General features: G+C 33.8%; 1 protein-coding gene across 1 annotated transcript; it reads left to right on the top strand.

The window, feature by feature from the left end:
- The first annotated feature begins 1,883 nt into the window (after window positions 1–1,883).
- Window positions 1,884–24,752, top strand: LOC146748109 (uncharacterized). Its single transcript, XM_085491216.1, has 2 exons — window positions 1,884–2,047; window positions 23,456–24,752. Exons 1-2 carry the CDS (start codon window positions 1,940–1,942, stop codon window positions 23,597–23,599), a joined length of 252 nt encoding a protein of 83 aa, XP_085347342.1. The 5' UTR covers window positions 1,884–1,939; the 3' UTR covers window positions 23,600–24,752.
- The last annotated feature ends 1,792 nt before the right edge of the window (window positions 24,753–26,544 follow it).

The raw sequence follows: 26,544 nt of genomic DNA, 5'->3' as shown, positions 1-26,544 counted from the left end.
CAACTGTATAATCTTGAAACCTCAAACAGTGAACCTTCGAATTCTGAAGAATATTACAAGAAATGAGACGATAACTTATATTAATAAATTATTAAATCCAATTTGCAATAACAACACAATATTGCAATGAATATTGAATTGACCTAATTTATATATAGAATAATTTTATTACAAGGCAGCGCATGACAACATAGCTAAATCTCATTTCATGTCTCTTCACACCGCCACTATTTCAATATTTATAGTTCTTGTTTCGGGCTTGCTATGTGTGAGCTTGTTTTGACACAAAATAAAGAGAGAGACTTTTCCTGAAAGTTTTTCAAATGGATGTCTCTTGAAAAAATATATCTTTCTGTAAAAAAATGAAGAAGTAAAAAGTCCGGCTGCCCACTATGTCCTACAATGTTTAATATATTTATTAATGACTTGGTGACTCTGCCAATAACGATACCTGAATGAGTGATGGTCCTGAATTGGATAATAAAACAATTACATCACTTTTATTTGCTGACGACATTGTTATAACAGTAACACACAACGAAGATTTACAAAGAGCACTAGATAGAGACCGGCACAATATTGGATATAACGTCTTCGTTCACTAATTCGGGTGTCACGTTTAATACAAATGGTACCATGAACTCAATCATGGACTGGAAAGACTTGGAGACAAAGCTAGAACAACTACAACAGCAACTGAACCATTACATCATCACAGCAAACACAAAATTACAGTTGAAAGTACTAGTACAGTGTATATGAAAGAATTCAAATTCCAACCCAACCCTAACGTGACGTATACAGCAGGAGCAATTTGGGTGTGAACATTCTGGAACAAAGCATATACTGAATAAAATACCATCTAGTATTCTGTCACTATCTACTCAAAATTGAGAACTTAAAGGCAACATTGAAATAGACAGATAATGGACAACTCCTTTTGGCATAGGCTACATATCGAAACTGGATCAGTGCTGGATGACAAAGCCAAACAAACAATTAATTAGACCGGAGAAAATATTCATTTTATTACTTCATCCAAACTATATAATATACATTGTAATCGTTTTTTTCGAAATAAAATGATCAGTTCAAACACACAACAAAACTGAAAAAAACTGCGTGAGAAAAGATATTGCGCCACCAACGACAGACACATTTCGTCCACCTATTTTCTTCTTTGTTTCGAATAAAAAAATCCGACCGCGGCAATTGGACCTGACGCGCGCGACTACCAGAAACAGATCTAATTTCTTTTCTTTTCGGCTAGTTTCGTATCAGGCTGTTTCGCTCAACGCTGATGGGTTTATACCATTATCTCTAATTGAGTCACGAGATAGTTTAAGATCACTGGACACAGGACATATTGATTAATTACCAAGAACTACCTACTGCCATTTTCTATATATTTCAATTATCGGTTCTACCGGCGTTTTTATTTTTATTTTTTCTCATTGTTCTATGTCATACTGAAAATTCAAAGTTCGGAACGTATACAAAGATAAAAAATAACCACAGTTTTGAACCTTACCTTGCTAAATTTAGAACAAGTAACCACAATTTAACAATTGAGAATTGAAGGTATACTAAAGACACCCCTGAAAAATAAATTTCTAAACAGAGTTCGCTAAATGAACAGATATCCTGAAAAATATAGCATTCCCTTCTAAAATCACGAGAAACTTGTACATGCATATCTACATAAAAATAGATATGATGAAATGATTAGAACACGAAATGAAATAATTTTGTAATTGATGTTTATTTATTACTTTTATTTTTTTGGTTTTCGGTGCTAACAACTATGAAGATGCAACAACATGTTACTGCTGCTGTGGATGCTTGGAATCTAAACAAATAAAACTTCAATTCTGGACGTAGATGGCGTCCTATACCAGCTGACGAAGATTGAACTGCCTGCCACTGTGGTAAAAAAAGTATGGGCTTACTTCGTGTGTTCAGTCATCTTGCTTTAGGAAGTAGTATGGTGCTAGGGGGTTACTTTCTGGTACAATTGATTTCGCCAAACAAAGAAGAACTTATAAAGGTGAGATTGTTCTTAACGCACATCGCTTGTCAGATTAAATTTGTGTGTTTGTTCTCGGAGGCTAGAGCGAGACAGTACAAAGGGTGCCGCAGTTGGTGTCACTGACGAGGTATTTACCTCGATATCCTTCGTTTGGGTAAGATAACAAAGTAAAGTATGGTTGATTTCATAGCGTCATAGAATCGTTAAAATTGCCTGAATCTCTATTTTGGCAGTGTTTATATAGCGCCATCTATCGTCGAGTCTTCCCCCATATTTGGGATACTGATATGATGTGTTTTCGCACAGGAAAGCATTCATGATTAAAAAAACAAACATTGACAAACTTTCCTCCTTGTGAAATATTTTGAGTTAATATAATTAACTAAATTCTAAAGTATGGATGGTTCTGTGTTATTTGTATAACATACAATAGTTTAATAACACAACACTGACTATAACACATCTGCAAATATGTAAATGTTCACGTGAAGTGCTCTCCAGCTATCACGGTAATGCAATTTACTGGTATGTTGTTGAAATTGTCTATTACACATACAATAGAAGGAAATAATAAATGATTACTCTACCACAATGGTTTACATAAAACCAACATATATTTTGATGCAGTTTTTAACAGGTTTTCAAAATTAGTGCATGCTTAATATTTTCCTTACCATGCTTGCTGCAAAGAGCAGCTGCATGCAGGGCCCCAATGACATGGATATCAGTTACTATATGTTTTCTATATTTATGTACAATTATATTCATAACCAAATTGAATTTAGTTTGATCTGTATGCGACACATATTACATAACAAAAATGATATTAAAATGATACCGCAGCACAAACTAGGCCACTAGCACTAAAAATGACCGTAACTAAACAGAAGAAGTTATGCAAAAAACCTGTTACAATTACAACACTGAACGTGTAAAAAATGTACAGCTAATTTTCAAAAAAAAAAAATTTGAAGTTTGAATACCTTACATTTGTATATATTAAGTTACCATTGCAACATCACAGTGTGTCACTTATACAAATCTGTATGAAGATTCATGATATCTGATCAATACGCCATCTTTTCTTCGTATCACACTTATCTTTATCTTTCATTTTTGTATTGTAAATTTGTTTTTAACCAACCTTGTTGAATTAAATTGTACTTAAACCAATACTCCTCAATCCCAGGGATTGCACCATGGAATTATTGGATACTATTGCTCTTGTTGTTTATTGCTTCATATCCTCTTTTTCAATCCATTAAGGAAATAAACTGAAAATTAATTCTAAAAAATAACAACCCCAAGCTTTAAACCGCTACAGTCATCATGTAGCGTGTATTTGAATTTCATCCGAGCAAACAATTGTATTTTACACATGTTGCATGCATCAATATGAGTCCTATGTAGGTTTCATGAGTGCTCTAGTTAGTGTAGATGAGTGTATATTGCTCACTGATAGATTTATCCCATTTCCAAATACAAGTTTTCATAATAAATGACTTCACATCATTAGAACAGCATGTGTACATGTATTGTGAATGACATTTTTATAGTGTCACTTCAGAGTTTATAAGCAAACCAACTAAACAAATCATCAAAGAAGAAATAAAAGATTATGATGTGAACACTTCATTGTTAATTCATACCTGCAAGGAATGGCTGAATAATTATTGAAATACAAAATTATAAAACTAACTTGTTTATGATTTTATTTTCTAACTGCATGAACTGCCTTATTTCTTGCTTGATTAATACTTAATATAAAAAAACTGAGTAGGTAATAAATAAGGCATATAACAACACTACAAATGGGATTATTTTTTGACTTAAATTGGGCAATAAGAAACCACCATTCCCACCAGCAGTAATTAATCCCAGGATAAATTTTTTCCAGGAAAATGAATTATTAATATAAAATTCACCCTATAGAAACATTAGCTTAATTTCTCGCGGGAGGCATGTAATGTAGAATGTACCACGTATAGTCGGTCAGAAGTGGTCTCAAATATATCATGCAGGTGAATGCCTGAATCGTGCCTGCCTGACATATTTTAGTAATGTTAAATATTATATACATAATATAATACGCTCTCCGACTCAGTTTTCTTTACAAGTGCTGGTATTAGTTGTGCAGATGCCTTAGGTGTATGGACCTTTATGAGATTTTTAGCTCTGCTGTTGACTTTGTCAAGTATTTTTGTAATTTTTTGGTAAAAAGTGATATTTTCCAATTGCTTTGATATCATACATTTATGTACCTCAAGTGGACTTCTTTCAAATTTGTTCATTTTGTGATGATATCTTCAATTCTCTAATTATTAAAATGTACATTGCTAACAGCGGGAATATCTCAGCTGAGAGACTACATGTTGTATTTCATAATCCATAACTTCAGTCTGAGTTGCTACGGGCTTTTTATAGGTGCACTTTAATTGGATTCATTACAAGGTTTCATATTTTCAGTACTGTTTGTTGGTTTTCTATGAGGGTGGTATTAACTTGAAATGCAAGGAATACACTTACCATTATACAGAATATAGTCTGTGATGTGAGGGTGGTATTAACTTGAAATGCAAGGAATACACTTACCATTATATAGAATACGGTTATGATGTAAGGGTGATATTAACTTGAGATGCAAGGAATACACTTACCATTATATAGAATATGGTCTGTGATGTGAGGGTGATATTAACTTGAAATGCAAGGAATGCACTTACCATTATATAGAATATGGTCTGTGATGTAAGGGTGGTATTAATTTGAGATGCAAGGAATACACTTACCATTATATAGAATATGGTCTGTGATGTGAGGGTGATATTAACTTGAAATGCAAGGAATGCACTTACCATTATATAGAATATGGTCTGTGATGTAAGGGTGGTATTAATTTGAGATGCAAGGAATACACTTATCATTATATAGAATATGGTCTGTGATGTGAGGGTGATATTAACTTGAGATGCAAGGAATACACTTACCATTATATAGAATATTGTCTGTGATGTAAGGGTGGTATTAACTTGAGATGCAAGGAATACACTTACCATTATATAGAATATAGTCTGTGATGTAAGGGTGATATTAACTTGAGATGCAAGGAATACACTTACCATTATATAGAATATGGTTTGTGATGTGAGAGTGGTATTAACTTGAGATGCAAGGAATACACTTACCATTATATATATAGAATATGGTCCGTGATGTGATGGTGATATTAACTTGAGATGCAAGGAATACACTTACCATTATATAGAATATGGTCTGTGATGTGAGGGTGATATTAACTTGAAATGCAAGGAATGCACTTACCATTATATAGAATATGGTCTGTGATGTAAGGGTGGTATTAATTTGAGATGCAAGGAATACACTTACCATTATATAGAATATGGTCTGTGATGTGAGGGTGATATTAACTTGAGATGCAAGGAATACACTTACCATTATATAGAATATTGTCTGTGATGTAAGGGTGGTATTAACTTGAGATGCAAGGAATACACTTACCATTATATAGAATATGGTCTGTGATGTGAGGGTGATATTAACTTGAGATGCAAGGAATACACTTACCATTATATAGAATATGGTCTGTGATGTGAGAGTGGTATTAACTTGAGATGCAAGGAATACACTTACCATTATATATATAGATTATGGTCAGTGATGTAAGGGTGATATTAACTTGAAATGCAAGGAATACACTTATCATATATAGAATATGGTTCGTGATGTGATGGTGATATTAACTTGAGATGCAAGGAATACACTTACCATTATATAGAATATGGTCTGTGATGTGAGGGTGATATTAACTTGAGATGCAAGGAATACACTTACCATTATATAGAATATGGTCTGTGATGTGAGGGTGATATTAACTTGAGATGCAAGGAATACACTTACCATTATACAGAATATAGTCTGTGATGTGAGGGTGGTATTAATTTGAGATGCAAGGAATACACTTACCATTATATAGAATATGGTCTGTGATGTGAGGGTTATATTAATTTGAGATGCAAGGAATACACTTACCATTATATAGAATATGGTCTGTGATGTGAGGTTGATATTAACTTGAGATGCAAGGAATACACTTACCATTATATAGAATATGGTCTGTGATGTGAGGGTGATATTAACTTGGAATGCAAGGAATACACTTACCATTATATAGAATATTGTCTGTGATGTGAGGGTGATATTAATTTCAGATGCAAGGAATACACTTACCATTATATATAGAATATGGTTTGTGATGTGAGGGTGATATTAACTTGAGATGCAAGGAATACACATACTTGTATATATTATGGTCTGTGATGTGAGGGTTATATTAATTTGAGATGCAAGGAATACACTTACCATTATATAGAATATGGTCTGTGATGTAAGGGTGATATTAACTTGAGATGCAAGGAATACACTTACCATTATACAGAATATAGTCTGTGATGTGAGGGTGGTATTAATTTGAGATGCAAGGAATACACTTACCATTATATAGAATATGGTCTGTGATGTGAGGGTTATATTAATTTGAGATGCAAGGAATACACTTACCATTATATAGAATATGGTCTGTGATGTGAGGGTGACATTAACTTGAGATGCAAGGAATACACTTACCATTATATAGAGGGTAGGAGGGTATATTAGGAGGGTATATTAGGAGGGTAGTAAATGTATGTATAACTGAAATCGCAATTTTGTTGGCTTGCCTATAGTGAAGTGAAGGAAAAATCATAGCACAGACAAAATGATGTCCATCATCCTTAATGTTGTCATAATTGTAAACTTTTCTTCAGGACGCAATAACGCTATAATATTCAGCTGATCACTATCAAAACCTATATATAGTACAGTTCATGCTTATCTTAACAGTTAGCTGGCTTAAAGCAAGCTTTTCAGTAACATTTTAACTGAAAATACAAAGCCTGCTAATAGCAATCTTGGGAGTTTAGCATGTTTAATAAACTGAGCACATGATAGAGGATCTGACTATATTAATTCACACTTTTTCTCCCTTGTTTTTTCATTCAGTTCAACATCAATATAATTTTTATTATGTTGCATAATTACAGCAATGTGTTCTGAGTAAATGTTATCTTTAATTTTTCTAAAAATATTGATGTGATCGCCAAAGGTTTTTGAAAACTCTAAATCCTTTTATCTATTTGCATAAATATGTCAATAGCATTATGGTGTTTTAATACACCAGTCCTACAATTAAAAGGTTTGTCATTGTAAATTCACATATTGATAATTTTGCTTTGTTTTGTGTATGTTTAATTTGTAATTTCTTTTACTTTAAAAAAAAAAAACATTTGGGATATCATTAGCAACAAGTCACTGTTTGCATGTTGTTTCATAATATCAGCTCTAGTTCACCACAGAAAATAGAAATTTAGAAATGATGAACATTTAGCATCTATTTAGTATCTTGAAATAAATCTAGAGGATTAGACTTTTTTTGTAAAATCAAGTGGTTGTGATTTGTTTCCAGCAGGCCTGTTATTTAAATTGACTTCACACCACTCATCATCAGTAGAATCATTTTCACATTTTATAGTGTTCGGATTATTACCGCCATTTACATGTACATATTACTCCATTTATCTGTTTTATCATTACTTGTATTTTACTACTTGGTATCAGACACTGTTGTCCCTTCCAAGTCACTTAAATACATTCAGCTATTCTCAAAATATTGAGGGTAAGTCATGTGTAGTTTAACTATAGGCTTTATATTCATGTCTTGAGATACATGTAGAAATCTTTAGAAATAACATTTCTATCAGTCTACAGCAATAAAGTGTTAAGATATAAAATAAAATGAAAAAAAAAAACAGTCAGTGTACTCCCTCCTAATAGAAAAATTTTTATATAAATATTCTCCGATCTGTCTTACCATGTTGTACTCATTAGGTAAACGAATTTCTGATCATTTGTTTTTTTTTTACTTTTTTGAAGTTCAACACTTGAAAGAAATGTTATTAGTTTTGATGTTTTTGTTAGGTTTCTTTTGCTTCTGTACAGCAAATACAGAAATTAGATGGAAGCATCATAGCTTATGTAGCCGTTAGCATAATTACATCATACGTGTATGCAGTCTATGGAAATAAGTAGTACCATATGGTGTCATTGTTTGTAAATCTTGTATATATATATGTATGGTTGAATGTAAACTATGATACAATGGTATCTTAATAGTAGATAGCAACGCTCTTATTATCAAAATAAGGGATAAGGAAAAGCAGTCAATGAACTGACTGAAATGTGGATTAAGGTTTCATCATATCACACACATACAGTTTCCAGCTGTCCCTGAATATCTGCGATCACGCTGATTACAACAGTATTATAGCCAATCAGAAAACAGGTATAATCATACTGGCATCAATATATTAACGGCATCATTTCTAATCTTTTTTTTTCCTTTAGGCTAAAGTGCTCTGAATGGAGCCATTGTGGTTATCAAGTTGTTTTGCCATTTGAACATGATTTATATACATATTGAATTATTCATGTGGACATTTATCTATGCCCACTACTTCTACAGGCTTTGGTAATTTGAAGTATGAAATACAATAAGAATGCTGCTAGACTTTGTTATTTTGCAAACTTGCCCCAAGACTGGCTTAATAATAGAGTCTAATATCATATGCTTGTATGCTCTTATTAAAAATTAATAAAATCCCATGGCAATTTATAAATTGTTTTTCAAAAAAATCACACTGTGTCATGAATGTAGAAAAGATGCTGTTATCTATTTGTTATTTAAAGTTTGAACTTTATGGAGGCCTCAAGTCCTAGTTATTATCGTAGATCTTCAACAATTCAAGTTGTTAACAATTTCAAACATTGTTTGAATTATATATAAATATGTGTATAAGATTCACCAGTAAGGAGTATGACAGAACTCCATGGCCTTGCCCAGACGTTTGTGGGGTATGGAATTTACTTTCATATCGTGACTTATCCTGTGGCTCTTTTTTCATAAGTTAACATGCAGCATGAATACATCACATAATGAGTGAAAATAACTTCCATACAAATGTCAGGACATTATTTACGTATGTTCCCAGTCCTAATGAAAATCTCCAGGAAAGTTGAAGTCAAGGTGCTGCAATTTACATCGAAGTATGCATGAGGGTCAACCTACTTTAAATTCTGATCAATTTGCAAACATGCACTCACTACAGTGTTAGCATCGAATGCACAAAAAAAAACAAAAAAAAAACAATACATAATCCACTACCATTGCGTGAGACATGGTGATTTCAAATACATCAAACTCTGACATCCAGAGTTTTGACTTGGGTGATTGACTTGGGCATATCAGTCATAAAATAACATACTAATTTGCATACTAATCGCCAGTGAAAATACTGGTCGATCGGCATGTCGCAACTAGCTATTGCAAACTTATACATTGTTCTAAAACTTGTTGTAGTTTCCAAAGTTCTATATTATTCATAATAAAGTATTTTATACACATATATATAAAGGTATTCTCTGGAATACTACACAAACACCAAATAAACAAACTTGATTATGTTTTTTTTTACTCATTTGCATATCGTCAGTGGAAATACAGAGTATACTTTAAAGCGTACAACAAAGTAAACTGCAGTAACTAATTATGTAACAATTAGTGATAATTATATAATAAACATAATTCTCAGGATTATTAAATATAATTCACACTAGGGGAGAATATACTTGTATGGTACCCCACACTAGGGGAGAATATACTTGTATGGTACCCCACACTAGGGAAGAATGTACTTGTATGGTTTCCCACACTAGGGGAGAATATACTTGTATGGTACCCCACACTAGGGGAGAATATACTTGTATGGTACCCCACACTAGGGGAGAATATACTTGTATGGTACCCCACACTAGGGAAGAATGTACTTGTATGGTTTCCCACACTAGGGGAGAATATACTTGTATGGTTTCCCACACTAGGGGAGAATATACTTGTATGGTTTCCCACACTAGGGGAGAATATACTTGTATGGTGCACCACACTAGGGGAGAATATACTTGTATGGTTTCCCACACTAGGGGAGAATATACTTGTATGGTTTCCCACACTAGGGGAGAATATACTTGTATGGTGCACCACACTAGGGGAGAATATACTTGTATGGTTTCCCACACTAGGGGAGAATATACTTGTATGGTTTCCCACACTAGGGGAGAATATACTTGTATGGTACCCCACACTAGGGAAGAATATACTTGTATGGTTTCCCACACTAGGGGAGAATATACTTGTATGGTACCCCACACTAGGGAAGAATGTACTTGTATGGTTTCCCACACTAGGGGAGAATATACTTGTATGGTACCCCACACTAGGGGAGAATATACTTGTATGGTACCCCACACTAGGGGAGAATATACTTGTATGGTACCCCACACTAGGGAAGAATGTACTTGTATGGTTTCCCACACTAGGGGAGAATATACTTGTATGGTTTCCCACACTAGGGGAGAATATACTTGTATGGTTTCCCACACTAGGGGAGAATATACTTGTATGGTGCACCACACTAGGGGAGAATATACTTGTATGGTTTCCCACACTAGGGGAGAATATACTTGTATGGTTTCCCACACTAGGGGAGAATATACTTGTATGGTGCACCACACTAGGGGAGAATATACTTGTATGGTTTCCCACACTAGGGGAGAATATACTTGTATGGTGCACCACACTAGGGGAGAATATACTTGTATGGTTTCCCACACTAGGGAAGAATATACTTGTATGGTTTCCCACACTAGGGGAGAATATACTTGTATGGTTTCCCACACTGGTGGAGAATGTACTTGTATGGTTTCCCATAGTATAGGGGAGAATATACTTGTATGGTTTCCCAAACTAGGGAAGAATATACTTGTATGGTTTCCCACGCTATAGGGAGAATATACTTGTATGGTTTCCCACACTGGGGGAGAATATACTTGTATGGTTTCCCACACTGGGGGAGAATATACTTGTATGGAGCACCACACTAGGGGAGAATATACTTTTATGGAGCACCACACTAGGGGAGAATATACTTGTATGGTACCCCACACTAGGGAAGAATGTACTTGTATGGTTTCCCACACTAGGGGAGAATATACTTGTATGGTACCCCACACTAGGGGAGAATATACTTGTATGGTACCCCACACTAGGGGAGAATATACTTGTATGGTTTCCCACACTAGGGGAGAATATACTTGTATGGTTTCCCACACTAGGGGAGAATATACTTGTATGGTTTCCCACACTAGGGGAGAATATACTTGTATGGTTTCCCACACTAGGGGAGAATATACTTGTATGGTTTCCCACACTAGGGGAGAATATACTTGTATGGTACCCCACACTAGGGAAGAATATACTTGTATGGTTTCCCACACTAGGGGAGAATATACTTGTATGGTGCACCACACTAGGGGAGAATATACTTGTATGGTTTCCCACACTAGGGGAGAATATACTTGTATGGTTTCCCACACTAGGGGAGAATATACTTGTATGGTGCACCACACTAGGGGAGAATATACTTGTATGGTTTCCCACACTAGGGAAGAATATTCTTGTATGGTTTCCCACACTAGGGGAGAATATACTTGTATGGTTTCCCACACTGGGGGAGAATGTACTTGTATGGTTTCCCATAGTATAGGGGAGAATATACTTGTATGGTTTCCCAAACTAGGGAAGAATATACTTGTATGGTTTCCCACGCTATAGGGAGAATATACTTGTATGGTTTCCCACACTGGGGGAGAATATACTTGTATGGTTTCCCTCACTGGGGGAGAATATACTTGTATGGAGCACCACACTAGGGGAGAATATACTTTTATGGAGCACCACACTAGGGGAGAATATACTTGTATGGTACCCCACACTAAGGGAGAATATACTTGTATGGTACCCCACACTAGGGGAGAATATACTTGTATGGAGCACCACACTAGGGGAGAATATAATTGTATGGTACCCCACACTAGGGGAGAATATACTTGTATGGAGCACCACACTAGGGGAGAATATAATTGTATGGTATTCCACACTAGGGGAGAATATACTTGTATGGTTTCCCACACTGGGGGAGAATGTACTTGTATGGTTTCCCATAGTATAGGGGAGAATATACTTGTATGGTTTCCCAAACTAGGGAAGAATATACTTGTATGGTTTCCCACGCTATAGGGAGAATATACTTGTATGGTTTCCCACACTGGGGGAGAATATACTTGTATGGCACCACACACTATAGGGGAATATACTTGTATGGTTTCCCACACTTGGGGAGAATATTCTTGTATGGTACCCCACACTAGGGGAGAATATACTTGTATGGAGCACCACACTAGGGGAGAATATAATTGTATGGTATTCCACACTAGGGGAGAATATACTTGTACGGTACCCCACACTAGGGGAGAATATACTTGTATGGAGCACCACACTAGGGGAGAATATACTTGTATGGTTTCCCACACTTGGGGAGAATATACTTGTATGGTTTCCCACACTAGGGGGAATATACTTGTATGGCACCACACACTATAGGGGAATATACTTGTATGGTTTCCCACACTTGGGGAGAATATTCTTGTATGGTACCCCACACTAGGGGAGAATATACTTGTATGGAGCACCACACTAGGGGAGAATATAATTGTATGGTATTCCACACTAGGGGAGAATATACTTGTACGGTACCCCACACTAGGGGAGAATATACTTGTATGGAGCACCACACTAGGGGAGAATATACTTGTATGGTTTCCCACACTAGGGGAGAATATACTTGTATGGTTCCCCACACCAGGGGAGAATATACTTGTATGGTACCCCACACTAGGGGAAAATATACTTGAATGGTGCCCCACACTATAGGGAGAATATACTTGTATGGTTTCCCACATTAGGGGAGAATATACTTGTATGATTTCCCACATTAGGGGAGAATATACTTGTATGGTTTCCCACACTAGGGAAGAATATACTTGTATGGTTTCTCACACTAGGGGAGAATATACTTGTATGGTACCCCACACTAGAGGAGAATTTACTTGTATGGTACTGAATCTCACAGTATGTTATAATAATTTTATTTAACACGAAAAACATAGTTGCTTTTATGGTTGTATAAAAAAAAAAATTTAAGGACAAATAAGAACAAGATTAATTACACTAGAAACTATTTATAAACAAAAATGTATTACTTAAGGTAGCGAGACTATTATTTGTGTTGAAAATTACGATTTTTACATTTATTTATTAATTGATGAAATGCACTATAAACTTTCATATGATAAAGTCAACATAACATAGAATGTCATGTAAGTTGGTTAAAATGTATATTTTCTGAAGGGAAGCAAGGCAGCCTCAGTAGTGTTTTCCAAAATCAACAACACAGGTTTAATCTGTGTGTCTATAAGTTTCAAAGATAAACTCAAGAAAAAGCAATAATAGGATGTGTTATCAGTAGCTATCTGACACACAATGAGTGTTTCCAAACATTCAATTGGTTTGTCTCCGCCCCTGTTTGTTTCACAGATTAGTCATTTGCATATGAATGTGTCAGACACAAGGTCACACAGCCACTGAAAAAAATCATTGTTTTTGGTGTTTTCATATGCCGAATTTATCCAATTATAGCTATCCCATTCCTTTATTTTTTTGGGTTTCCAATAGCCTTACACATTTGGATGTCCCTACACATGTTAAAACTGGTCTGGGGTAATGTTAAAACAGACCTTGATGGGAAAACAAATCGTTTGTGCCGATAAACAAGCTTGCTGTTACTTCATGGACGTTTTCTTAGAGTTTATGTTTTTCAAAATACAAGGTCTTTAACAAAAAATAACGTATACTTATTGTCGTCGGATTAACACCAAATTTTCACAGCATTAAGGTGACAATGAGAGGAACTTGAATGTGTCCAGACAAACTATTTCATCGATTATTTACCAACGAGTTGTGGTTTGAGTTGGGGGCAATGTGACTAAAACAGTAATTGAAATTCAGCACACTATTTTTTTAAACGTGTTGCTTGAATAAAACTGACCAGACACATTCAATTTACCAGACTATTGAACAACTAGGAAAAGTGAAAAAAATACTTCTTATCGCCAGCATAAATGCGTAAATATTTTTTTTTACAGAAAAAGTAATTTTTCACCTTTGATTGAGTAACGCGTCGTAGAATGCAGATACGGGCATGAAAATACACTTGTGAAAAGCTTGAAGTCTGGCGATTCTAAAAATATATACTTTCCTGGGTCTATTTGTAGTCATTTAATCACAATTAGAAGATGAAAACAAGTATGCAAATAATAGTCCCGCTACCTTAAAGGACAAATAAAAGCTACTATAAAGCACTATACTACTTAGTTTTGTGGAGCTGTTACATCTGTATACTTTGTTATATCCTTACCAAAATACATGTAGGTGTTGACCTGTGTCAAGGTGATATCATCCATGGATTCATAAGCTTAATCTAATAGTATGCATATACACATACACATATGGTATATGTGTTCATATATTTATATATGGTTGTGATATTATATTGGCCCTAATTTTAAATGATACATGGGAACACTATATATATGCAGACAGTCTGGAACACTTATACGTGATTATCTCACAAATGAGCTTTGACATAATACTAATGTAAAATCCAGCAGCCGCATTTTGGATGACTTGTATCATGATTGAGTTACATAAGTCCTGAATTTTTCATTCTCATTATGTAAGTTTAATATATCTATGTAAAAAAAAAGTGTACTTTAATTTGAGGCTTTGTATTTATACTAAATGAGTATATATATCCAGCTCCATGCAAGTCTATACTTTCAGGTTTAAACTATGGTTGTGTTTTATGTATGCAGCTTTGTGCAAGGGAAATAACACTATTGTGATCCAAATGACTTCAATATATTCTATTCATAAAGGTCTTGATGTAACTCAACGAATACAAAAGACATGATTGTGGAGTTAACATTATGTGTGTTATTATGCACAGCTGGGTATATGAAGCATCAAAGTAGCAGCTTAATGAAACACAAATTACGACTGCGTATTCATGAATTTCTTTTTATTGGCAAAGAAGGGAAGGGTTTAATAACCCAATTATGCACAGTAATCAAGTCTTTCATGGTAATTGCATTCTCACATACTGATTGTCACATTTCACACTGATAGAGGGAGCTCTTCATTCAATGTTTAGATTGGTGTTTAATTTCCGGACACTAATATGATAGCATTACAGTTTCATTGTATAATCAGTAGAGTGAAATATATTGAGCTGTAAACTCTTCAAGGCAACCGACAACAAATTGTGATTACACAAAGTGATGCAATTTAATACCTTGTATATAGTGTAAAATCTTGTTACTATAACAACTGCACAACGATGAGTCATCTACGATTGACCTACCATCTTGGTTTCAATAACCATGATTTTTGCTGGACAGATTTGGCCTATTAATTAATAGATGATGTCATTATCTATATTGTATGTCATACTGATATTACTGAATACATTATTTACACTACCGTAAAATTTGTATTAGAAGCCGCATCCCTAATACAAGTCACACCCATTATTTTTGAATAATTGAGAATCAAAAATTCACCATTTCTCATATGTGTAGATGCTCTAATAGAAGCCGCATCCCCTCTGTTGCATTGTACCATTTTAATAGAAGCCGTGGCTTCTAATACAGATTTTACACTATTTTCAGGCATTGACTGTGTTTTATCACAATGATTCACATTTCTTGTGCATTACTCAGTAATTGTTTACCTGTACCTAGAGCTTTGGGTGGGTTAATGCAGTGGGTTGCATCACTGGGTTGTGTTTCCCAGATTTGACAATTAAATATATGGAGACACATCTCCTGTGATATTTAAAGATGTGAAGATGTTTCCCTGATGTGACAATTAAATATATGAAAATGTCTTCCGAATAAAACAATTAAATATATGAAGATGCATCTTCTGTGACATTTAAAAATGGCAAGATGTGTCTCAAAGGTGACTATTATATATATCTGAGCTCTATATCTCCCAGATATGGTATTTAAAGATGTGAGAATTTGTTTCAGATTTGACAATTACTTATATGAAGATCTGTCTTCAAGATGTGACATTTAAAGATACAAGGATGCGTTTCCGATGTGATAATTAAAGATATGAGGATGTGTCCCAGATGTTACAATTAAATATATATGAAGGTGTACGTGTCTCATGTTGTCTTTTAAATAAATGTGAACAGCAGTAGTCCAGTGAGCTTGTGAACCTGAAACAATTGAAACAAAATAAAAACCCCAACAAGTTATCAATCATATTGAGATTCACAAATAGTGCTTTGAAGAATAGACTGTGCAATGACAATTTGACAATTTTTCTTTAATCCGATATCGCAAATCCATTGGATCATGCAAACAAATGTAATGAGCATGTCAGATTTGAACATAGTTGTAATAATGCTGTACATACTGGAGTTTACATTTAATGAAAAGTTGTCATTGATCTCCTATTTGCATAATAACTATTAAAGCAATGGAAGTAAATTAAGCTCTCTTGGTTTTATTCAATTTATGATAGTGGCTGAACCACTTGTTATTGTTACCAGTTATTAAGTGGTATGCAAAACATATTTTTTGAACATAAATTTTGAAAGTCGGGTGCACCAGTTCACATTAGCCCCTATCAGTGTGCAAAGTTTGGGGACATTTTGGTTAAGCATATTTCTCAAACTTGCACAAAATAAGCTGAAAAAGAAGTTTTAGAATGATAATAATAAGACTGTGGCTTTTCTGGTGTAGCTCTTTCCTTATAAATACAAGTTATGCTACTCATATTCTGTAGATTCAGAAAATTAAATTAAACAATTCCACTGCAATATCAATTAAATAACTGTAACTTTATGTATGTCTTAAAAGTTTTAAAATATTGTGTCTAAACTTGGCGCCTTTTACTCTTCATACTTTGTTATCACCTCATCAACCTGTCCTTCCCTCTCAGAGAATAAAGATGTTACAGAGATTTTAAGCAGGCCCACCGAATACAGTTATTAAAGGAGTTTTGATCTGACCCCTTAAATATAGTTATTGTAGGGCTTTCAACCCTCTTCAGGAAATAGTTATTCAAGGTTCATTGACCTGATTTTTGCCCTTCAGTGAATCAGTCATTATAGGGCTTTTATGATCCCTCTTCCTCCAGGGAATATAGTTATTATAAAAGTCTGTATTTCAGACATTTGAAATATTAGTTTTGAGAATTACAGAAGGGAAGGATACACCCTGTATATTACAAAGGTGAAAGCATGTACACCCTTGTCAATTAAATGCGAGGTGGGTAAACCCTGTCAATTTTATGTTTTGTATTGATTAATGTTTCTATTGTTATATACTGAAAGAAATGTGTATTTCTAAAGATGCAATAAACAATTATTATTATCATTATTATTACAGACGAGAAGGGTAAACCCTGTTAATTACAGAATGGAGGGTACACAGTTATATGGTGATATCAATCAGTATGTGTCATCAATTGGTACATAGCAGTTATAAGGTGATATCAATCAGTATGTGATATCAATTGGTACATAGCAGTTATAAGGTGATATCAATCAGTATGTGATATCAATTGGTACATAACAGTTATATGGTGATATCAATCAGTATGTGATATCAATTGGTACATAACAGTTATATGGTGATATCAATCAGTATGTGATATCAATTGGTACATAGCAGTATATGGTGATATCAATCAGTATGTGATATCAATTGGTACATAGCAGTTATATGGTGATATCAATCAGTATGTGATATCAATTGGTACATAGCAGTTATATGGTGATATCAATCAGTATGTGATATCAATTGGTACATAGCAGTTATATGGTGATATCAATCAGTATGTGATATCAATTGGTACATAACAGTTATATGGTGATATCAATCAGTATGTGATATCAATTGGTACATAGCAGTTATAAGGTGATATCAATCAGTATGTGATATCAATTGGTACATAGCAGTTATATGGTGATATCAATCAGTATGTGATATCAATTGGTACATAGCAGTTATATGGTGATATCAATCAGTATGTGATATCAATTGGTACCTAGCAGTTATATGGTGATATCAATTAGTATGTGATATCAATTGGTACCTAACAGTTATATGATGATATCAATCAGTATGTGATATCAATTGGTACCTAACAGTTATATGGTGATATCAATCAGTATGTGATATCAATTGGTACCTAGCAGTTATATGGTGATATCAATCAGTATGTGATATCAATTGGTACATAGCAGTTATATGGTGATATCAATCAGTATGTGATATCAATTGGTACATAGCAGTTATATGATGATATCAATCAGTATGTGATATCAATTGGTGCATAGCAGTTATATGATGATATCAATCAGTATGTGATATCAATTGGTACATAGCAGTTATATGGTGATATCAATCAGTACATAGCAGTTATATGGTGATATCAATCAGTATGTGATATCAATTGGTACATAGCAGTTATATGGTGATATCAATCAGTATGTGATATCGATTGGTACATAGCAGTTATATGGTGATATCAATCAGTATGTGATATCAATTGGTACATAACAGTTATATGGTGATATCAATCAGTATGTGATATCAATTGGTACATAGCAGTTATAAGGTGATATCAATCAGTATGTGATATCAATTGGTACATAGCAGTTATATGGTGATATCAATCAGTATGTGATATCAATTTGTACATAGCAGTTATATGGTGATATCAATCTGTATGTGATATCAATTGGTACATAGCAGTTATATGGTGATATCAATCAGTATGTGATATCAATTGGTACCTAGCAGTTATATGGTGATATCAATCAGTATGTGATATCAATTGGTACATAGCAGTTATATGGTGATATCAATCAGTATGTGATATCAATTGGTACATAGCAGTTATATGGTGATATCAATCAGTATGTGATATCAATTGGTACATAGCAGTTATATGGTGATATCAATCAGTATGTGATATCAATTGGGTAAATAGTTGATCTCAACCTGCCCTGATACCGTGATGGACCTCTCTAAGTTTTCTGCATCTCCTAAAGATATTATATTTATCTATTTAGCAAATATTTTTGTAGTTTTCGATGCAAAAAATGATTTCTTTCTAAAAAACTACCTGCCCAATTGCTTTGATACATGAAATGTAGGGGCCCTTGGATTTGACATGGCAGTACAGTTTGGTAACAATAACCATGGCAATTTAAACCTTTACTTATAAATATCTCTTTATTATGCAATTGTTGAAAATAAGACTACAGAGATATTTTGACTGTAAGATTGTATGTATTCAGGTTTTTGTTTCATCAAAGATCAAAACCACCAACTGATATATCATTAACTACGTGTCAACTTTTTTTTACTTTTTGACTCCCATGTGCGAAGCACAAAATGGGAGTCTTTGCAGTTAGTGTGTCTGTATGTGTGTGTGTATGTGTGTATGTGTGTGTGTGTGTGTATGTGTGTATGTGTGTATGTGTGTGTGTGTGTATGTGTGTCCGACTGTTCCACTGCTATCTCAAGAACCATACATCGGTTTTTGATGAAACTTGGTGCATAGATGCTCTGGGCCAATGCGCAGATTTGATTAGGTTTTGGTAAAAATCCATGCTCGTTAATTACCTAATTTGCATGATAATTAGCTAATTTTTAGCTGTTCTATGACTGTTCCACTGATATCTAAAGAACCACTCATTGGATTTTGATGAAACTTGGTACATAGATGCTCTGAACATATGCGCAGATTTGATTAATTTTTGGTAAAAATCCGTGCATATTAATTACCTAATTTGCATGATAATTAGCTATTTTTTAGTGGTTCCATGACTGTTCCACTGATATCTAAACAACCACTCATTGGATTTTGATGAAACTTGGTACATAGATGCTCTGAACTCATGCTAGGTTTTGATTAGTTTTTGGTAATAATCCGTGGATACTAATTACCTAATTTGCATAATGATTAGTCAATTTTCGGTTTTTCCACTGATATCTCAAGTACTAATCATCACATTTCAATGAAACTTGGTACATAGATGTCATACGACACTGCACAGACCTGATAGTTTTTATGGTAATATCAGTACATATTAATTACCTAATTTGCATAATTAATTAATTTTCAGCATTTGATATAAGTAGTTAGCATTACATTTCAATGAAACTTGGTACTTACATACTCAAGGACTATGCAGAGATTGATTGTTTTCGATAAATATTTGTGCATATTAATCACCTAATTTGCATAATTAGTTAATTTTCAGCTTTTCCACGGGTATCTCAAGTACTAATCATCGCATTTCAATGAAACTTGGTACATAGATCCTTTAGGACTATGCAGAGACCTGATTAGTTTTAGGGTAAATAATTGTGCATATTAATTACCTAATTTGCATAATTATTTTTCAGCTTTTCTACTGATATCTAAAGTACTAATCATCACATTTCAACGAATCTAGAATTATGCAGACCCAATTAGTTTCCGGTAAATATTTGTGCATATTAATCACCTAATTTGCATAATTAACCAACTTTCACACTGATATCTCAGGTACTATACATCACATATCAATGAATGTACATGGATGCTGTAGGACAATAGACAGACCTGAATAATTGTGGGTTAAAATCTGTACATATTAATTACCTAATTTGCATAATTAACCAATTTTAAGCTTTCACACTGATATCTAAAGTACCGTAAAAACTCCAAAATTTCGACCGGTTTTAAATAATTGGTGTTAGATATGTGACGTGTTTTTAGAGTCAAAATTAAGGTGCATTTTCGGACGGTCGAATTTTTCAGAATAGAAATCAGCAAATGAAAAAATGGGGATGATAGACAGTGTGCTTCATTAGTTTTTAAAAAATGCAATGTCCGTCAATTGACGTAAACTTCCTCATGTTTTACGGTAAAAGCAAAGGTCGTGGCCGAGTTGTAACTCAAAATCTAAACAACGTCATCAATCAGTGAGTATTATGACAAGCAAAACAAAACATCAAGACGCGGAGAAGAGGTCAGCACAAAACTAATAGGTCAAAAGACAAAGCTGTCTCGCACTACCTAGAAAAACTTGCGAATGTTCGAAGTACAGGTACCCATTGGACAAAAGATGCATGGAAGTTTAGCAAACTATCTCCCCGACCCAGTGCAATGTATCCGGTTAGAATCAAAGCTCACGTATCCGTTATTTGAGGGACCAAATTCTGCCGTAAATTCGCCCTTGGATTAAAAAATAAAATGGGATTTAAGAAAATAAAATGGGACTTTTAAGGTGTATTTTGGCGTCATTTTTCGGACATTTCAATCAATCCTGCCGGCTAAAATAGAGTCTAAGTTTTACTGTAGTCATTGACGTTTGTCTATTCAAGAGTACACGTGTATGATTTTTATCGTGACTAGCGTGAGCGGGTAAGCTTCCTTTCGAGAATGAGCTGTTATCACTGTGAACAATGTTAAATTATTCTTCAGATGACCAGTTTATTTTTTAAAAACAACTAATTTTTTTATTTAAAAAAAATCATGCCGTTTTCGCATCAAAATCCAAGCCAAAATATCGTACTACAACATCAATCTATTTAAATAAGCTATGGTAATTTGAACACGTTGGCATCATCCAGCTTTTTGATTGGTTAATTAGCGATTTGACCTATTTGACCTAAGAGAACATGGCGGATATCCTACAGCATCAAACGTTTATACGATACCGGAATCATTCGCTTACGATGAAACTAAGTTGACTTTTATTTGTATTTCATAACCATTCAACAAATTTATTTTGTGTACATTATTATAATCACTACTGAGTACAGTAATAATCAACAATTCAGAAACGCAGCATGCCGAGATTTTTGTGTTCGTTTTTATTTGAAACTTCGTTTATTTAGAATATATTTTCGTTACCAATAAAATAAAAATCTCTCAGTCAATCAGAAACCCGGATTCATGCCTTCGAGGAAGGTCCCGTTTGAACGCTCACATCGTTTTTTTTTCGTTTGGGGGAAAACTAAAACTGGTCGCAATTTTCGAATAAGAATGAGTCGGCAATTTTTAGTGGAGTCGAAAATTTGGAGGTAAATAAAACACCGAAACCCGGCAAATAAATAGGCGGCCGAATTTTTAGAGGGGTCGAAATTTTGGAGTTTTCACGGTAATAATTATTCCATTTCAATGAAACTTAGTACAAAGATGCTCTAGGACAATGTACAAACCTAATTAGTTTGGGGTAAAAATCTGTTCATATTAATTCCCTAATAAGCATAATAATTCATAATTTTTTGGTTTTTTGGTTCTAATCACATTTCAATTAAACTTGGAGACATAGATTTTCTGTTACATTGCGCAGACCTCATTAGTTTTACACTCAAATCTGGTCATATTAATTTTCTGATTTGCATAATTAGTTTTCAGCTAAGTAATTTCAAATTATATTTAATGTGTCTCCAATACTCTCAGCACATGGGAGTTCTTTCTAAGCTTTCTTTGATTTTACTTCCTTTTAAAATCCACAAATCTCATTGATTTGATAATTGGTGTATATATACTTTTATATAGATATGTGTATATAGACTGAGCTCTCTTAAATTTGTTCATTTCATGCTGATATTTTCAATTCTCTAATTTTTGTAATTTTTAGTAAAAAGTGATATTTTCGACTTCTTGTTGAAAAACCACAAGTTTGATTGCTTTGATATTATACATATAGGTACCTCAGGAGGACTGATCTCAGATTTGTTCATTTTGTGATGCTATCTTCAATTTTCTGATTGAAATGTGCATTGAACAGTGGAGCTATCTCAGCCGAGAGACTGTTTTTTATAGCTGTTATATGAGAGTTCCAGAGAATATAATCATTACTCATAAAGTGCAACGACAACAAATCATAATAATGAAGAATAATGTTTATTTTGTGAAAAAATATAATTACTATGCTAAAGGGTAATATTTCTGGTGATTTTGAGAACCATTTGCTGCTCCAGGAACAAATGTGCACAAATGTCATGCCTAATGAGCACAAATTACCATAAATTACCATAAATTACCCTGTCATTTTAACACTCATAGTTGGTCATGTGATAAAAGTATATCACCTGATATCACTGATTGTTAGAGTTGACAGATACTCTTGGCTGCTTCAGTTTGTGTATAATACGAGCTCATGACATCACTTGTATCACCCAGCTTTACAAAAAAGTGATAGGAGGTGATAACCTCATAATATCATGTTATCAGGTTACAAACTTTATGCTAAATTGTTATGTTTTGTTTTGTAGAAATTACCAGAAGCTCAACATGCAAGAATGAATGAAAGTATGAAAAAACAACAGCAGTTATTAAATTATCTGAAGCATGCCGCCGATTCACCACATGCAATATGGAAAGAGGAACCATTTCGGAAACCTGGTTACAAGAAATAAGGATGATATAATGACTTCTTTGAGATTCAAATGAGTTAGCCTGCTGTCTATGGCAAAGTGGTATTAAAATTGCACAAACCTTCCCATCATTTGAACATGTGCATATGTAAAGGACTTATTCAGAATGTGTCCACATCTTTCTGGAATTAGCCGTGATATGTCAGAACTGCATTTAAGATGTGCACAATAACTGTATGATACTATACACATACGCATCTGTATTTCAACAATGATAAATTTTGTAATTATTATTTTTGCTATATTCATGAATCTGGTGAATTTAAGGAATTTGAATATATATTACCAAAGCGAAAACTAGTATTGTCAGGTCATTGCAATGTGTATTTCCAATTATATCAAGTAATAGAATTAAACCATGCATCGTTAGATAAACAATAGTGCAAAAAATATCAGTACTATTAATAGTAAGAGTATATATATTTGTCAAGTTTTAGCATGGTTTATATGTAAAAGCAATAAAGCCATGGTGCTTGGTAATTGGTTTCTGTGTCAGATCAAGGAGTAACAAGCATTTTGTTTATTATGACCTGACTCAATCAAATGACCGTTACCATGGAAACACAGTGTAGACAATGTCTCCCAGTTAGACTGCATGATTAAAAGACAAGCAGCTGAATTGTTTTTTTTTTCTCTTTTCAAAAACGTGTCAGAATGCAACAACTCAGCAGGAAGGGAATAATGGTGTTGCCCTGGAAACCGTTAGTTGCCATTCAGCTCGCTGTGAATTTAAATAGTTCTTAAAACGTCCTCAAAAAGAATTGATCACTGATCTTGATCAATGGTGATCAATGGTGATCACTATGTGATAACACTTACACATAAGGGTCTTAAATGAAAAATCAAATATAAGATTAATAAGTCAACTATAGGTAAATGTGCAATAATTATTTATTCAGGAAGTTAACAGTCAGATCATATATCATGATCAGGGTAACCCCATTTTCTTGACCTTGAAATTCTGAGCCACACTGAGATACAATGATATCACCCTAAATAAGATTTCATTATTCCCTATTTTAATTCTAAATTTACTGCAATCATTATACTACTTTTATTAACTCATTTTCATACTTTTTTTAGATGATTATGCCACCATACAAATGGAATAAATTCTCCGTTGAGTTACTTGTAATTAGAATGGCCATGTTTTTTCTGTTATCATTGCATGGCTCTATGCACGGAACTCCATTTCTCTGCTGACGACTGCAATTAAGTTACACATTCCAGCCTTTAGATATATGTAAAGTGTGTATATATAAAATCAATAACTTCAATACCATCTATATTATTCCACACAATTTCTTTATAATACACTGATTTCCCTGGTGATTGCTGATTTCTTCAATCATAAAAAGTTTTTTTTTTTTTTTACTTCAGAGTTACGTTTAAAGCTAGCACTATTCATCATATGCCAATTCTGTTTTAATGATACCCATTTTTTTTTCTCTTTTAGTCATTTGTATTAACCTTTTGATTTTCTACCCCATGAGTCTTCATCATAAGTCGGGCAATCAGTCTTTTTTTTTCACAGTGTAGGCGCCAAAGTAGGAGCAAGATAGTAGGCAATTCTACACTCCTGGAGTGCCACTAATCTGTGTCTTAGAGAAAAGACGTCTAGTGTGGTGCTGTGCTGTTATAATGCCCATTGAGTTGGGCTCAGATGCTAGTTTCATTCAAAACAATTTTAGTCTTCCCTGGGAATATCAAATTATCGAATTATGAGATGTGATTTGTACCAGTAGAACTGAAACTTAATTGTGACCTTTTGGCATGTATATCCTTCAAATAGCTCTGATAGATGAGATTGCACACAAATCAGTTTTTTTTTTTTCTAAACTGAATAATATCAGTACATGCACTGTAATCAACAGGCACCTGGATATAACCAATTATAGAAATTGCATAATTTGCAGTGAGATACAATGTTGTGCATATAGAATAGAACTCCCATTTGTACTTTACTTCCTATTAAAACCTACACTTTTCCGCTTGTGCTGTAATGCGTGTCATTGCTGTGAATATACACCTGCTCAATTCAATAACATATTATTACTGCCAACCATGTTTAATTTCAACATACAAAATTTGGGATATGTTCATCTGGTAAATAATTCTTTTATAATTTATCCTTTCTATTTCAGCCTGTCTGTAGGTTATCATGCATTGAGCATAACATGTTCTAATAAATAGTCTGTCTGTCTGAAAATTTCTTGGATTGTGCCTGCAGGATTTTTTTTTCATCTCTGACTTACTTTTATATCAAGCTTATTTGACTTCTAATCAACTGTCTAATACAGGAGTTATTGTGAATTTCATGATTGTAGGAATTTGTTTTATATAAAAAATTTATGAATGTTTTATAAATTTCAAATGACTGCTGAAAACAATATTAACAAATTACAATGTGTTTAAAGATACATGGCAGTGAATCGGTTGAGTACTGAAAAACCCATACAAAGAAAGACTAGTGTATAATGGATGTTACCAAATGAGTGATATAAAGTTTTTGGCTTACCCGTAATAAAAAGAAGGGAAAGTCATAGTAGCGGCAAAATGTCGTCTGGCGGTGTCATCATAAACTTTCTTTTGGGTGTGATAACTCAAATTATATTCAGCTGATTGATATCAAACTTGTATATATATGGTTAATATATAATGAAGAATTCTATGATTTTCATGTGTTTTTTCCTTCAAATATTTTTTCATAATTTTCTTTGATTTTCTCATTATGTTGAATATTAATAATAAAAGGCGCCCTTTAACTTTTTGTTCATTAACTTCAATGTTTAACTTTTTCAATGAATTTAATAACATGCATCTTCTAGAACTGTTCACTGACCATGGTCAATGGGGGTATCAATTAGGCTTAAAGCATTCAGCAAAATGGGGAGGGATGTGCAATCATAATTTCTAGCAATTTAGCT

Source organism: Saccoglossus kowalevskii, chromosome 2 (assembly GCF_978046115.1).
Source record: "Saccoglossus kowalevskii chromosome 2, keSacKowa6.1, whole genome shotgun sequence".
In the NCBI taxonomy this organism is placed as follows: Eukaryota; Metazoa; Hemichordata; class Enteropneusta; family Harrimaniidae; genus Saccoglossus; species Saccoglossus kowalevskii.
The sequence above is the reverse complement of the archived record's forward strand: the minus strand, read 5'-3'. Positions and strand labels throughout refer to the sequence as shown.